Source organism: Canis lupus, chromosome 3 (genome assembly GCF_048164855.1).
Source record: "Canis lupus baileyi chromosome 3, mCanLup2.hap1, whole genome shotgun sequence".
Lineage (NCBI taxonomy): Eukaryota > Metazoa > Chordata > Mammalia > Carnivora > Canidae > Canis > Canis lupus.
The window spans coordinates 54782855-54796758 of NC_132840.1; the positions used below are offsets into that span (position 1 = coordinate 54782855).

Sequence of the window (13904 nt, forward strand, 5' to 3'; positions counted from 1 at the left end):
CTGCATTATATTCAGTTACTTTGCTGAATGAAGGCCGAGAGCCCTCAGAGGGCTCCCTAGGGGATTCATAAATATCTCACTTGGGTGATTTCTAAAAATATGATTAGCAAAATGGATATTAGCAAAATGCACTCAGGCTTTGGATTCTGAGTAACAACGTAAGGAAATGGAAATGCTCAGTCTCTGAACTGCCTGGTTGCCAGCCCGCCACCATCATTCACCAGCTGCATGCCTTTGGACAAGTTACTTGATCTCTCCAAATTTCAGTCAACTCATTTACAAAACAGAGCTGGGACACCTGGGTGGCTCAGCAGTTAAGCGTCTGCCTTCAGCTCAGGGCATGATCCTGGAGTCCCAGGATTAAGTCCCACATTAGGCTCCCTGTGTGGAGCCTGCTTCTCCCTCTGCCTGTCTCTGCCTCTCTCTCTCTCTCTCTCTCATGAATAAATAAATTTTTAAAAATCTTTAAAAATAACCTGAGGCTGATGATAATGCTAATCTCCTAGGATTAGAAGAAATTTCAATGACTTGCATGTAACGTGTTTAGAAAAGTGTCTGGCACTGAGGAAGCACTCAAATGATTGATAGCTAATTGGAGTCTGTGGGCTCTGGATTAAAATCCCAGCTCTCTCACATTAATTTGCTTTGGGGAAGTTTCTTAATCTCTTTTCTAAAACTCATGCCTCTGGTAGGACAAGGTAGACAGGAGGTTATCTGATCCCAAAGAGGCTAAAGTAGAGTTTAGAATCCCAGATTCTAGTTCCAGCTGTACTCTGTGACTGACAGGGACCTCTCATATCCGGCTCTCACTGGACCTCTGATATCCTTTCCCCCTCCACCTGCAAAATGGAGTTGATGGACCAGAGACTCTCTCAGATCCCTTCCAGCTCTGATGGGCCATGACATCAGCCAGCCCAGTCTTCTGCCTTCTAGAGGGAGCCAATGAGCAAATCCCAGGCACCTGAAGATGTGCAGGCATGAGTTCCACTCACCGAAGAAACAAGAGGAGAGTGAGTGCCAGGAGGAGAGAGATGACGGAGAGAGAGTACCCCACAGTGTACAACAGCTGCAAAGTCGACAACAAGGCATGGTGCTCCACCTGTGCACAGACAAAGAGCAGTTCTGACCACAAGCCAGACAACTATGATCTCCACCCCCCAGCTCCATGACCAGGACGACAAGGGTCTAGGCATGCACTATAGCCTTGTTGACACCCAAGGGTAGCTTAGGGTAGCTTAGACTGCTCTCTGGCACATCTCAGAGGCTAAAGAGCTTTGATGGACTGAAATGCTCACTAGGGAGGTCTCACCTCCATGGCTGGTCCTACAGCCCAGCATCGATGCTTCATAATTCACAGTATTATGGAAGAATTGTGCCCAGAACAAGTGAGTGCCTTAGAAAGGAGGACAGGTTTCCTTGTCCCTGAGTGTGCTGTCCCTAGAGTGTAGGAGTCCATCTCTCTGGAAGATGGGGCCAGATTTTCACCTGGATCCCTCCTAAAATAATTTTTCATGCCTGACCACTTAGGTGAAGACCCCATAAAACATAGGATATTTTCTCGAGTCCCAGGGTAGCCTGATTGTGAACAGAGGGTAATTTTCTGGAAAGTCTGTGTTGTTGTGATTTTCCAGCGGAATCCCACCTCTTACCCAATTCATCATGCTACTTGCCATCAAGATTACGTTTCTCAATACATTTTTGTTCAAGGACTCACGGCAAATATGTATTACCTGCTAAATCATGGCTTACGCTTCTCCACATAACACTTTTAGCAGCTTTATTCAAGCATGCCTGGCATGCCATAAACTGTACATATTTAAAGAATAAAACTTGATGAATTTAGACATGAATATATCTGTGATTTCATCACTGCATTCAAGATAATGAACATTTTCATAACCTCCCAAAAGTTTCCTTGTGACCCTTTATAATATATATCCTCTCATTCTCTCCCACTGTCTTATGCCCAAGTGAATGGTGTTCTGTCATTAGAGATTAATTTTCACTTTCTAAAATTTTAATTTTAAATTTTAATTTAAAATTTTCACTTTCTAAAATTTTAAATTTTAAAAATTTAATTCCATATAAATGGAATCCTATGATTTCTTTCTTTCTTTCTTTCTTTCTTTCTTTCTTTCTTTCTTTCTTTCTTTCTTCTTTCTTCTTTATCAGGCTTCTTTCCCTTGAAATAATTATTTTGAGATTAATGTACATTTATTTGAGTTGTTTTCAGAGATTGGGTTTCACAAATAAAAATGAAAATTTCTGCATGAGTCTTTACGTGGACAGAGGTTTTTAATTTCTCTCAAAGAAATATCTAAAAATAGAACGGTGGGGTAGTATGGTGTATGTTTTAACCTCTTAAGAAACTGCCAAACTGTCTTCTAAATAAGTTATATCAATTTATGTTTCCACCAGCAGTGGATTAGGAGTTCCAGCTGCTCTGGAATCTACTAACACTTCATATAAGCAGTCTTTTAAATTTTAGCCATTCTATTGGGTAAGTAGTAATGTCTTACTGTGGTTTTAAGTTGCATTTCTCTAATGATTAACGATGTTGAGAATCATTTAATGTGCTTATTTGCCATCTGTGTATCTTATTTGGTAAAGTGTCTGTTCAAATATTTGGCCATCTTTTAAATTGGATTGTTTGTCTTAATTTTGATTTGTAAATGTTCTTTATATATTATAGGTATAAATCTCCTGCCAAATAAGTGTTTTGCAAGCATTTTCTCCCATTCTGGGGCTTGGCTTTTTATTTTTTAACAGTGTCTTTAGAAGAGCAGAAGTTTTTTATTGTGATACAGTTCAATTTGTCAAATTTTTTATATAGTTGTGCCTTTTGTATTTTATTTTAAAATCTTTACTTGACCAAGGCCCTTCATATTTTCATCTATGATTTCTTCCTAGAAGTTTAATAAAATGAGCTCTTAAATTTAGGTCTATGATCCATTTATAGTTCATTTTTCTTCATAGTGTGAGGCAAGGGTTGATGTTCAGTTTTTGGTTTTGTCTTTGCTTTTTTTTTTTTTTTTTTGGTATCCAATTGCTCTGGTGCTGTATAGAATAATAAGATTATTCTTTCCCCCACAAAATTGCCTTGGCATTCTTGTCAAAAATCAATTGTCTGGGTCTTGTAGACAGAATACAGTTGGATTTTATTTTGTTTTATCTTTTTTTTTTTTTTAAGATCTTCTTTATTTATTCATGAAAGACACACAGTGAGAGAGAGGCAGAGACACACATAGGCAGAGGGAGAAGCAGACTCCATGCAGGAAGCCTGATGCGGGACTTGATTCCAGGACTCCAGGATCACACCCTGGGCCGAAAGCAGGCACTAAACCGCTGAGCCACCCAGGGATCCCCCTTCTTCTTCTTCTTTTTTTTTTTTTTTTTAAGATTTTATTTATTTATGAGAGACACAGAGAGAGAGAGACAGAGACAGAGACAGAGAGAGGCAGAGACACAGGCAGAGGGAGAAGCAGGCTCCATGCAGCCTGATGTGGGACTCAATCCCGGGTCTCCAGGATCACGCCCTGGGCTGAAGGCGGCGCTAAACCGCTGAGCCACAGGGGCTAACCCCTTGTTTTATCTTCTTAATCCCATCTGACAACCTCTTTTAATTAGGATGTTTAGATCATTTACGTTTAATATGATTACTTATTTGATTGCATTTAAATACCTTGGTTTTCTCTTTGTCCCAACTTTTCTTTGTTCTCTTTCCTTATTTTGGTTTGAGCATATTTTTTTATTCCATTTTTCCTTCCATGACCTACTAGCTATACCTTTTTGTTTTGCTTTTTACTGGTTGCTTTAATGTTTACAGTATATCTTTAACTTATCATACTGCCATGGCCCTCATCTTGGTCTTTGTGTGATTGTCACACATTTTTCTTGTACTTATATTAGACCCCATAATACATTGTTACTATTTTTACTTTAACTACTCATATCTTTTAAAATATTTTTAAAATAAGATTAAAAAAAGTTTACCTTCATATTTACTATTTCTGGTGCTCTACATTCCTCTACATTGATAAAAAAATTTCCATATGACATGTATGTCTTTCTATGTTAAGGACTTTCTTTAACATTTCTTGTAATGGTGGCCTGGGTGCAGAAATCTCTGTGTAGCCTTTGAATCTTTCTAAATCAAGCTCAACCATACTTCTATCTGAAATTATTTTCTATGGACCCCATCAAGAGCTCTATAATCCTGTCAGGACTCTAACTTCTCTTGTTGGTCTCTCTTCAACTTGAAACTAAATCTATCCTTCTAAAACCAGCATCAATTTTCCTCTTACAAGAAGTTTTCCATAAATGCTTCTCTGTGTACTGTCAACTCTGAATTCCCAAAGCACTTGTGGTCTGTTTCAACAAATTGGGGCATCAGTTTTATTATTCATTAATGTGTTGTTTGCATTTGTTTTGTATTTCTAGATTGACTATAGATATCTTGAAAGCAGAGACATGTTTAGTGTTTCTTCATACAGAGTGGCATGATTTCTTTAAATAGATGATTCAGGTGACATATTAAGACTTTCGTGAGTCATTTGAACATCATTTATTTTATTGGCTATATAAGCTTAACACATTTAATTAAGTAACCTAATAATCTGTTTCTGAATTATTATTTTTAAAAACATGTCCACGTTTTATGCTTTCTGGAAACAAACTAGGGGAATTGCTTGTTTTTTATTTGTCTATGTTTTAGCTTGAGTCCCCACCAAAGCAGATCCTGAAAGGAGGATTGAAATGCAAGTACTTTACATGGAAAGTGAACAAACCATTAGTAGGGGAAAGGAGAAGCTAGGAAAAATAAATGGTGTGTTATCAAGGCAGCTACTACTTTGGGCAGCTGGAGCTTAATCCCGTTTCCCCATGGGGAAATGCTGGAAACCTCAGAGTTAGCCACTCTAAGACTGAGGGAGCTGGACATTTACATACCTACTCCTGCCAGTCATTGGTTAAGGGCTGTTCTGTGGTGGGGTAAGAGGGTCGAGGGCATTAATTCCTTGGTGCTTCTGGCCTGCCCTTCTGTGGACTAAGTGGGCTCTGAGAACCAGAGAACCAGCAAAGAAATGCATGAGCTAGTGATAAGAAGTTAGACAATTGTGTACTGAATTAATTGGTCAGGGCAAGGAGATAAGAGATGGGCAACAATATACAGTTGTTTTAATTGCATTGTTTCAGAGGAGTTTCTTAAATTCCCATCTACATTCAGAGTTCCAATAAAATCTGGTTACTTCTCTAGTGACCTCAGAACACCCAGATACTGTCCAACTCACTCTCAGTACCAACCGGTGAATCTTAAGTCATTTACACATCTTTATGCGATGCTTCATAATCAGTGTGTACCAGGCAAGACTGAGGAGATAGGCATTCTCATACACTGCTGAAGAGAGGGGGAAAATGGCACAACTCTTAAGGAGGGGAATTTGATAATAATTAACAAAATCAGGGGCACCTGGGTGGCTCAGTTGTTGAGCGAGCGTCTGCCTTTGGATCAGGTCATGATCCTGGGGTCTGTCCTGGGGTCGAGTCCCATGTTGGGTTCCCCACAGGGAGCCTGCTTCTCCCTCTGCCCATGTCTCTGCCTCTCTCTGTGTCTCTCATGAATAAATAAATAAAATCTTTAAAAAATATATTTAATAAAATTATATATGCATCTATCTTTTAATCTAGCAATCCCATTTCTGGGATTCTTCCAAAAGATATATCCTAACAAATATGAAGCAACATATGCATACAAGGTTATTCGAGGTGGCATCATTAGTGATAAGAGATTGGAAATAACTCTAGTGGCTATAGGAGAGTGGCTGAAAAACTATAGTAGAAACACATAGTAGAATACTATGCAGATGTGAAAGAAAAAAATGGAGAGAAAAATATTTGTAGGTACTGATATAATTTCTAGGACATGCTACTAAGTGAAAAAGGTGAGATGCAAAATAAGGTATCTGTTAGACTTCCTTCAACGTAGGAAAAATGGTAAAACAAATATTTGCTTAGTTTTGCAAAAGGAAACGTAAGATGTATATTATAATTTGATTAAAAGGGAAGGAAATAGAGGGAAAAGATAAGCCAGAAAATAATAAAAATGTTTATCTGTAGGGGGAAGGCAGGAATAGGGTAGAGGCAGTGATTGGAGTGTGGTTTCTCTGACTGTACTTTTTTTTTTTTTAAAGATTTTATTTATTTATTCCTGAGAGACACAGAGAGAGAGAGAGAGAGAGAGAGGCAGAGACACAGGCAGAGGGAGAAGCAGGCTCCATGCAGGGAGCCTGACGCGGGACTTGATCCAGGTCTCCAGGACCAGGCCCTGGGCTGAAGGCAGTGCTAAACCACTGAGCCACCCAGGCTGCCCCTCTGACTGTACTTTTTAATATAATTTTGGCTTTCAAACCCTGTCAATATTTTATTTATTAAAAATAAAGTTAGGGATCCCTGGGTGGCGCAGCGGTTTGGCGCCTGCCTTTGGCCCAGGGCGCGATCCTGGAGACCCGGGATCGAGTCCCGCGTCGGGCTCCCGGTGCATGGAGCCTGCTTCTCCCTCTGCCTGTGTCTCTGCCTCTCTCTCTCTGTGACTATCATAAATAAATAAAAATTTAAAAAATAAAATAAAATAAAATAAAGTTAAAGGAGAACACGTGGGTGGCTCAGTGGTTGAGTGTCTGCCTTCGGCTCAGGACGTGACCCTGGGGTCCTGAGATGGAGTCCCACATCACGCTTCCCACAGGGAGCCTGCTTCTCACTCTCCCTGTATCTCTGCTTCTCTCTCTGTGTCTCTCATGAATAAATAAATAAAATCTTTAAAAATAAATTAAATTAAATTAAATTAAATTAAATTAAATTAAATTAAACTAATTAAGGGGGTGCCTGGGTGGCTCAGTCAGTTAAGCATCTGCCTTCAGCTCAAGTCATGATCCCTGTTGGGCTCCCTGCTCAGTGGGGAGTCTGTTTCTCCCTTTGCTCCTCCTTCTGCTTGTGCTCTCTCTATATATCTCTCAAATAAATAAATAAAATCTTTTTAAAAAGTAAAGACAGAAAGTAAAGAAAGAAGAGAAAGCAAATCCTTAACATTAATAGAAACAACTGAATAAAAATGTGTATCCAACCAATAACGTGACCACATGGAGAAAATAATTATTTCAAATAATTATGAACACAGTACTCTGAATATGGGATATAGTCTAAGGATAAAATGTGCTGCAAATTTGGCGGGGGGGGGGGAGGGGGATGTCTTAAATCTACATACTACAAAGATCTTAGGATCTAGTTGTAGTGGCAGTGAACATACCTAGCACTCAAATCTCGGTTTCTAATAACATTCCTCTACTTAGAGAATCCAGAACTCTTTGAAGAAATAGCTAATTTGGGCCTGGAACAGGGAAATCATGAGATGAGCTTGAACCATCTTCTTGTGCCAGAAAATAAGGAAGTGCTCCAAGACCAGAGAGATTATCACAAAAGAACACAAGAGCCAGTTTGGAGGCATTTCACTAGTTAAATTTAGAAAAACGCTGAGCATCAAAGTAGTAATAGGAAGAAGAAGAAGAAGAAGAAGAAGAAGAAGAAGAAGAAGAAGAAGAAGAAGAAGGAGAAGGAGAAGGAGAAGGAGAAGGAGAAGGAGAAGGAGAAGGAGAAGGAGAAGGAGAAGGAGAAGGAGAAGAAGAAGAAGAAGAAGAAGAAGAAGAAGAAGAAGAAGAAGAAAGAAGAAGAAGAAGAAGAAGAAGAAGAGGAGGAGGAAGGAAATAAAGAAATTTGTACATTCATAGCAATATAGGAAACTGAAAAGAAGGAAAGAGTCTTCTTATCAGAAGAATGCCCTCTAGTAGATATGGAAGAAATGACAAAGCTCGAATCAACTCAAGTCAGCATCATCAATAAAAGTTGTAATACTGATAAAAGTTTGTTAGGGAACAAGACACACAGTTCCCAAGTAGCATCCTACCAATTACTGACCAGACAGAAAAGACACTACCTATCATGGAGGGATCTGGCTGTCACTACCAACATCCAGTGATCACACGCAACATCATTGTAGTGTGACACCTGACATTTTGGTCTCCTGGGGTGATGCTATACAGTATACACAGCACCCATGAGGATTAAATTGAGTCATACCAAGCCTTTAAACCCAACTTCCAGCTTAAGGGAACATAGAAGAGGAAGGAATATGTCTAATAGCAACAAAGTTCTTCAGGGGGTCTTTGAAAAGCCAATCATGGGCTATGGTGAGGGAGACTCTAGATTAAAAGATACTGAAGTGAACCTGGACTAGACTCTGGTCCAGGGATGAAAAGCTAAAAAAAAAAAAAAAAAAAAAAAAAAATTGGAGGGGAAAACTGGGGAAATCTGAATGAATATGGATAAAGCATTAGCTGATATGATGTTAATTGGAATAACAGGGGATCCCTGGGTGGTGCAGTGGTTTGGCGCCTGCCTTTGGCCCAGGGCGCGATCCTGGAGACCCGGGATTGAGTCCCACGTCGGGCTTCCGGCATGGAGCCTGCTTCTCCCTCTGCCTGTGTCTCTGCCTCTCTCTCTCTCTGTGACTATCATAAATAAATAAAAATTTTAAAAAAATTGGAATAACAGTATTGCAGTTATGTAGCATAATGTCTTTGCTTAGGAAGGACCTGATGAATAATATTTAAGGATGAAATCTCACGATGCCTGCAAATCATTGTCAAATATTTCCCAAAGAGAGACACAAAGCAAAAGCAAATGGGGGAGAGGGGAGGAATGTTAATACATTTTGACTTTAGATAGTGGGTCCATGAGTATTTATTTTATTATTCTTTTTAACTTTCCTATGTGTTTGGATATCTCAAAATAAAATGTTAAAAAATATATCAATTGAGATATGCTATATGGAAAACTGAGTTTTATCATTAAAATCTACATATTAAAATTATAAACACATATACACACACACAGAAATACGATCTCTTTAAAACACAATCTCATTTATCGTACATAAGAACCCCCAGCTGATGAGGCGTAAGAACATATTTTGTTCACCAGCACTCTGAAGAGAAAAGACCTACTATCACTAGCGTTTTTTGGGCCAAATGTCAATCCATTATTAGAAACACAGGCAATCATGGCCAGAAGTTGGGGTTTGTTTTTTTTTTTTATGTTTTTGAGGTTATTTTTTAAATATTTGAATTCTTGGAAATATGGCTATTTGCAGAGGGGAGGAGGCAATGCCCCAGTCCTCACCTTTCTAAAGAGAGACATCTTTACTTCCGGTGGGAACTGGTTTGACTTTTGATTTGCTGTCCCTCGGGTCCCTGCAGACCTGAACCCAGAGGAGGCTTCAGGCATCCTGCACCTGCTGATGAGTCCCCCGTGATCACCTGGATCCCAGCCTTAACTGTACATCAGTATCAATGGGGAACCAGATACCAGTCTGATGACCAGACCCCAGCACAGACCCCTGACCCAGTCTCCATGAAACCATTCGCTCAGGATTTATTAAGTACCCACAGTATGTAAATGCTTTTGCACCCCAGTATTTGGCCAGGGGTGAGAAACTGAGCAGCTTCAGAGGTGCCTATTTCACTCTTGCTGCAGAAGAAATTCAGTGGCTGCCAGAGGTTACTGTGGACCTACACAGGTACCTACCTACAACTGTGGACCTTCCCCAGGTGAGGCTGGGGCAGACCAGCAGTGGGGGGAGGCTCCTTGTGTGGCCCCCAGAGCCAACCAGGGGGGCCCTGGTGGAGGGTGGTTGAGGATGATGCCCAGGGCCCATCATCACTAGGCCAAGCAGACTCACATTCTGTTCAGAGCTGTGGTCCTTGGAGCATTCGGAGTCATCCTGCCAAATATCCGTGGAGTTCTCCAGCATTTGCCAAGTACCCCGAGCCAAGCAGTATCTGTAGGCCCTTCCTGAGTTTTCTGAAAGTAAACACAGCTCTAGGGGAGAGGTCAGAGCACCCAGCCCACTCCCGAGCACGTGGTGAGGCCCTCATCCTCACCGCAGAGCTGTGGAAAATCCCAGGGAAAAGGGATTTTCACTTGCCTTTTGGGGGCTCATTAGCATCCCTGCTGTTTATTTGGGATGGAAGGAAAAACACGGAAGCCTCTGCATTTCGTAACAAACCACGATCCACTAATGTCTACTGTGTTTACCCAAAGTCTCTAGAGCTAGAACAGTCCCTGGTGACTCAGAAATGTGAGAGCCCTGGAAGGTGCAGCCCAGCTGGGAGACATAGGTTCAGAGAGGGGCATTGGGTCCTGATGCCCAAGAGGCAGTGCCACAAAGGAGAGAAAGGGGTAGATGAAGCCTGCTCGGCCACCTACAAGCTTGGTGGCCTTAAGCTTGTGGCCCTCCCACTCTTGGAGACTTCTAGTTTCTTCAAGAGCTGAGGATAATACGGTAATGGTACCAATCTTCCCCAGTTTGGGAGAAGGTCAAACGAGTGCGTGCGTGCATGCGTGCGCATAGGTGACAGGTTGGCACTGTGTCCACGATGATGGCTCCATTCTCAAAGCCCTTCCCCAAAGGGATCGTCCTCCCTCCTAGAAGACCAGGGACTGGACTTGCCAACAAGTAATGGAAATTGAACTTCCCACTCCTGACCCTGCATGGAGTAGGCCAACAGTAACTATTTGTTGAGTGTAATGGATGGATACCCTGGGGTATTTCCCCCTGCCCACCTGAAGTCTCCTCGAGGGTGTCTAACTGCCATCTCAAACACCATTCAGTTACTCTTGTCCTTCATGGTCTACGGCTGACATGGCAGTCATGCACATCATGCCTCACCCCGAATCTTCCAAAGGCTCTCTGGAAACAAGTCAGAGCCCTTCCTGGGCCTCCCACAAAGTCCTGTAAGGTCTGGCCCTCAGTACTCTCTGACCTAACTTCCTACTGGCTCTCTTTCCCCTTCAGGACAGCCACAGTCATCTCGCTTGCTCTTTGTGGGACACACTAGATGTAAGCAGTGGGCGCCCTGGGCCACCACCCAGATGACGGTGAGCGTGGGTGGGGTCAGGCAGGGTGGGAGCTCTTTCCCTCTCCACCTTCCAGCCCCCTGTCCTTCACCTCCCGCATCATCTGACAAGTCTTGGCTCTTCCTCTTGCCCCTGCCTGCATCTGCACCATCATGCTCCCATTCTCTGGATCCCTTAAATCAACTTTTTTGTAAGTTTAGATTTTTAGTCACTTTTTCCCTTCAGGTGGAATGGACCTCCGTTTTTAGCTCTTGAAAAGAATAAGTAGGTGGAGGAGCAGTGTGGGGTGGGGGCAGGAGTAAATGGCCTGTTCCATGTGTCCTTGAGATCCATGGACATTTGAGTCTTAAAGACTTTAAGGAATCCGGGGGCTTGACCTTGGTCTCAGCCTCATTTCCATTTACAAAGCACCTGCTGTGTGGCTGACTCTTCCTGCCTTCTTATTCATTTGTGGCCTCAAAAGTAGCTGTTGTTCACTTCACTTTCCGGAGCAGAAAACAGCTCAGAAGGGCTCTGGACACTTGCCCTAAGTCACAGAGGGTAAAAGAGATGGACAGGCGCTGAACTCCATGTGCAGTGCTCGCCCCACCCCACCGAGCTGGCTCCCACAGGGCTGCTTCCTCAACTATCCAGACTCTCCGGTCCAGCAAACTCCGGTATCTTCCTTTAAACGTCACATCCTCGTACCTCCTGGGTCACTTCCAGCTGGATTTCACCAGAGGATAGTTCCATAGACTATGTCACTAGCTCTCCCATCAGAAATGCGTCTCTCTTCCTTGGGAACTCTCTCTTTGCACCAGAAGCCTCAGAAAATCGAAACCAAATTTAACTGATGATTTACCAAGCTGAAACTAAATACAAAAATATCACCATCTTGCCTGCTCAGTAAAGCATTCTCACTTGGTTTTGCCTGGAACTTTCTAATCACTTACGTTTCTGGAAAATAGTTTTTTTTTTTTTTCTCTCTCGTTCGTTGGCCTTCAAAGGCAAAAGAGTTCTAGCCAGTAATTGTTTCTCTTCCCTTCCAGAACAAACCAGCTAAGAGGTTGGGCTGCTGGGGCAGGTGAGGGTGGGATATGCTCCTGGGGTCCTACATAATAGCCACTTGCTTTGCGCTGAGTGGTTAAAGATTTCATCCAAGTCCCATGGGACTTAAAAGCACTACCCTGTAGCACCATTTTCCAAAGCTATCTGACAATTCCAAAGTTGTAGATGTGAGCATCCCAATCTCTCCTCCTCCTCTCCATGATGACTGTCACTGCAGCAAATTCTGTGGTAGCCAGGCCTGGACTCTCTAATCTTCCAATAAAACAGGACTATTGCCTTAATGGAACATCCAGGCAGAGAAGAACTGCAGGCAGACAAGAGGAGGTGTCCGGAGAGGAAAGAAGGTATGTTACTGACAACTTAGGAAAACTTCTGTGGGGAAAGAAGACTTGAGAAAACCACTTGGTTGGAGCCCCCTCTCTCTCTCTCTCTAATTGCTTCCTGGCTAGTCTACCCAAGAGGGACCAGCCTTTAAGAAAACTGCCAGAAAATGGTAAAATAAGACTTACTACCTTCACTCCACCAAGGTAAGTATGAAGGGCAGGGGACGGAGACATTCCCTGGAGAAGAATGAGGCCAGCACACATATCGATCAAAGGTCCCATTACAAAAGGTCCCTGTGGAGAGAAAAGGTCCCAGGTGAGTGCCGTGTTGGAGCACCGACACCACTGATGGAGGCAGAGCCTCCTTCCTGGCACAGGAAGCTGGTGTACCCTATGCAGGAACAAGCATGGCTGTCCCACTGTCCAGATAGGTCAAAGATGAGGAGCAGCATGGGGAGGAAGGAGTGTTTAATGCACCCTTAGGCACAGTGGCTTTGTTTACCCAACCTGACCCCTCGCAGTGGTCCCGTCCGTTATGTCAACGTGCACGTCACGCTGATGTTGGTTTATTTTACATGGGCTGAACTCTCACACAAGCTCAGAGTCAGGAGAACACTTGGTGGTTCAGCCAGTGCCTTCTGTTCCATAATTACCTAAGGAATTGTCAAGCCTTCAACCAATTAGATGCTGGAACACCCTCACTATAAAATGTGCAAAATGACCAGTGGACGGAGGGGATCTTCAGAATCAAGGTTCTTGGCTACATGTATTGGACACAATCTCTGTCTGGACATATTGCTCCATTTGAAGACCAACCGAATAATCATTATGAGACATTTGCATCCAGGGGATGATTTATACACTGGCACTCGGCAATGAGATGCTAAAAACATACAACACAGCCTTATGGGCTTCCTGGGATGAAATTAAGGGGTTTCAGGCTGGATCCCAAATGCCCATAATGCAAGTTCCTCACTCCTGGGAACTGAGCATCGTTCCTATCTGCTCCCTAATTGGGCTAGCCTGCAGGGGCCACTCAGGTTGAATGGCCACATCATTGACATCAGGACCCCACACATGCAGATCTACCAGGTTATGAGCTGGCTCAGGGCATCCTGTGGAGCCGGCTGCAAGTGTCAGCACAAGGTCTGTGTGAAGCAGTGCTCACCTGGCCGAGCTGCTCACGGCATGGCTCCAAATTAAAAGGACGTGCCCTACTTTGATTTCAGAAAGCTGTATTCCCTAAAGAGAGGGGTGGTCCTTATAACAGATATCAAGCTTTGATTGCCACCAGCCTAGGCTTGAAGAAATATTCAGAGGGAGAGGGGTATGGCTTGAAGGCTGGGACTCTTTGGGTCAGGAGAAGGGAAAGAGAGTTTATGGTATCCTGTCCTCCTCTGTGCCCCTGAATGAAATAATCTGAAAGCAGCCAGGAGGATGGAGGGGGCAGATTTCATTATTAAAATAGCAAAAAAAAAAGAAGTCTTGGGATGCACCCAAAAAGTCTGCATGAGGGCAGGAGAGGCCATGGACTGATCAAACTATTAACATATTTGCTAGAACTTTCTA

The 13904-nt window shown here is 42.7% G+C and overlaps 1 protein-coding gene across 2 annotated transcripts in view; it reads right to left on the minus strand.

Annotated features, from left to right (window-relative positions):
- GLP2R (glucagon like peptide 2 receptor) overlaps positions 1-13904 on the minus strand; it is a 50451-nt gene that overhangs the window by 28604 nt on the left and 7943 nt on the right. For both annotated transcript variants that reach the window (XM_072812071.1, XM_072812079.1), the window contains exons 3-5: positions 12525-12629; positions 9788-9909; positions 993-1099 (exon numbers count right to left, since the gene is read on the minus strand). In XM_072812071.1, coding sequence (XP_072668172.1) covers positions 993-1099; positions 9788-9909; positions 12525-12629 — 334 coding nt within the window. The remainder of the gene's footprint in view (positions 1-992; positions 1100-9787; positions 9910-12524; positions 12630-13904) is intronic.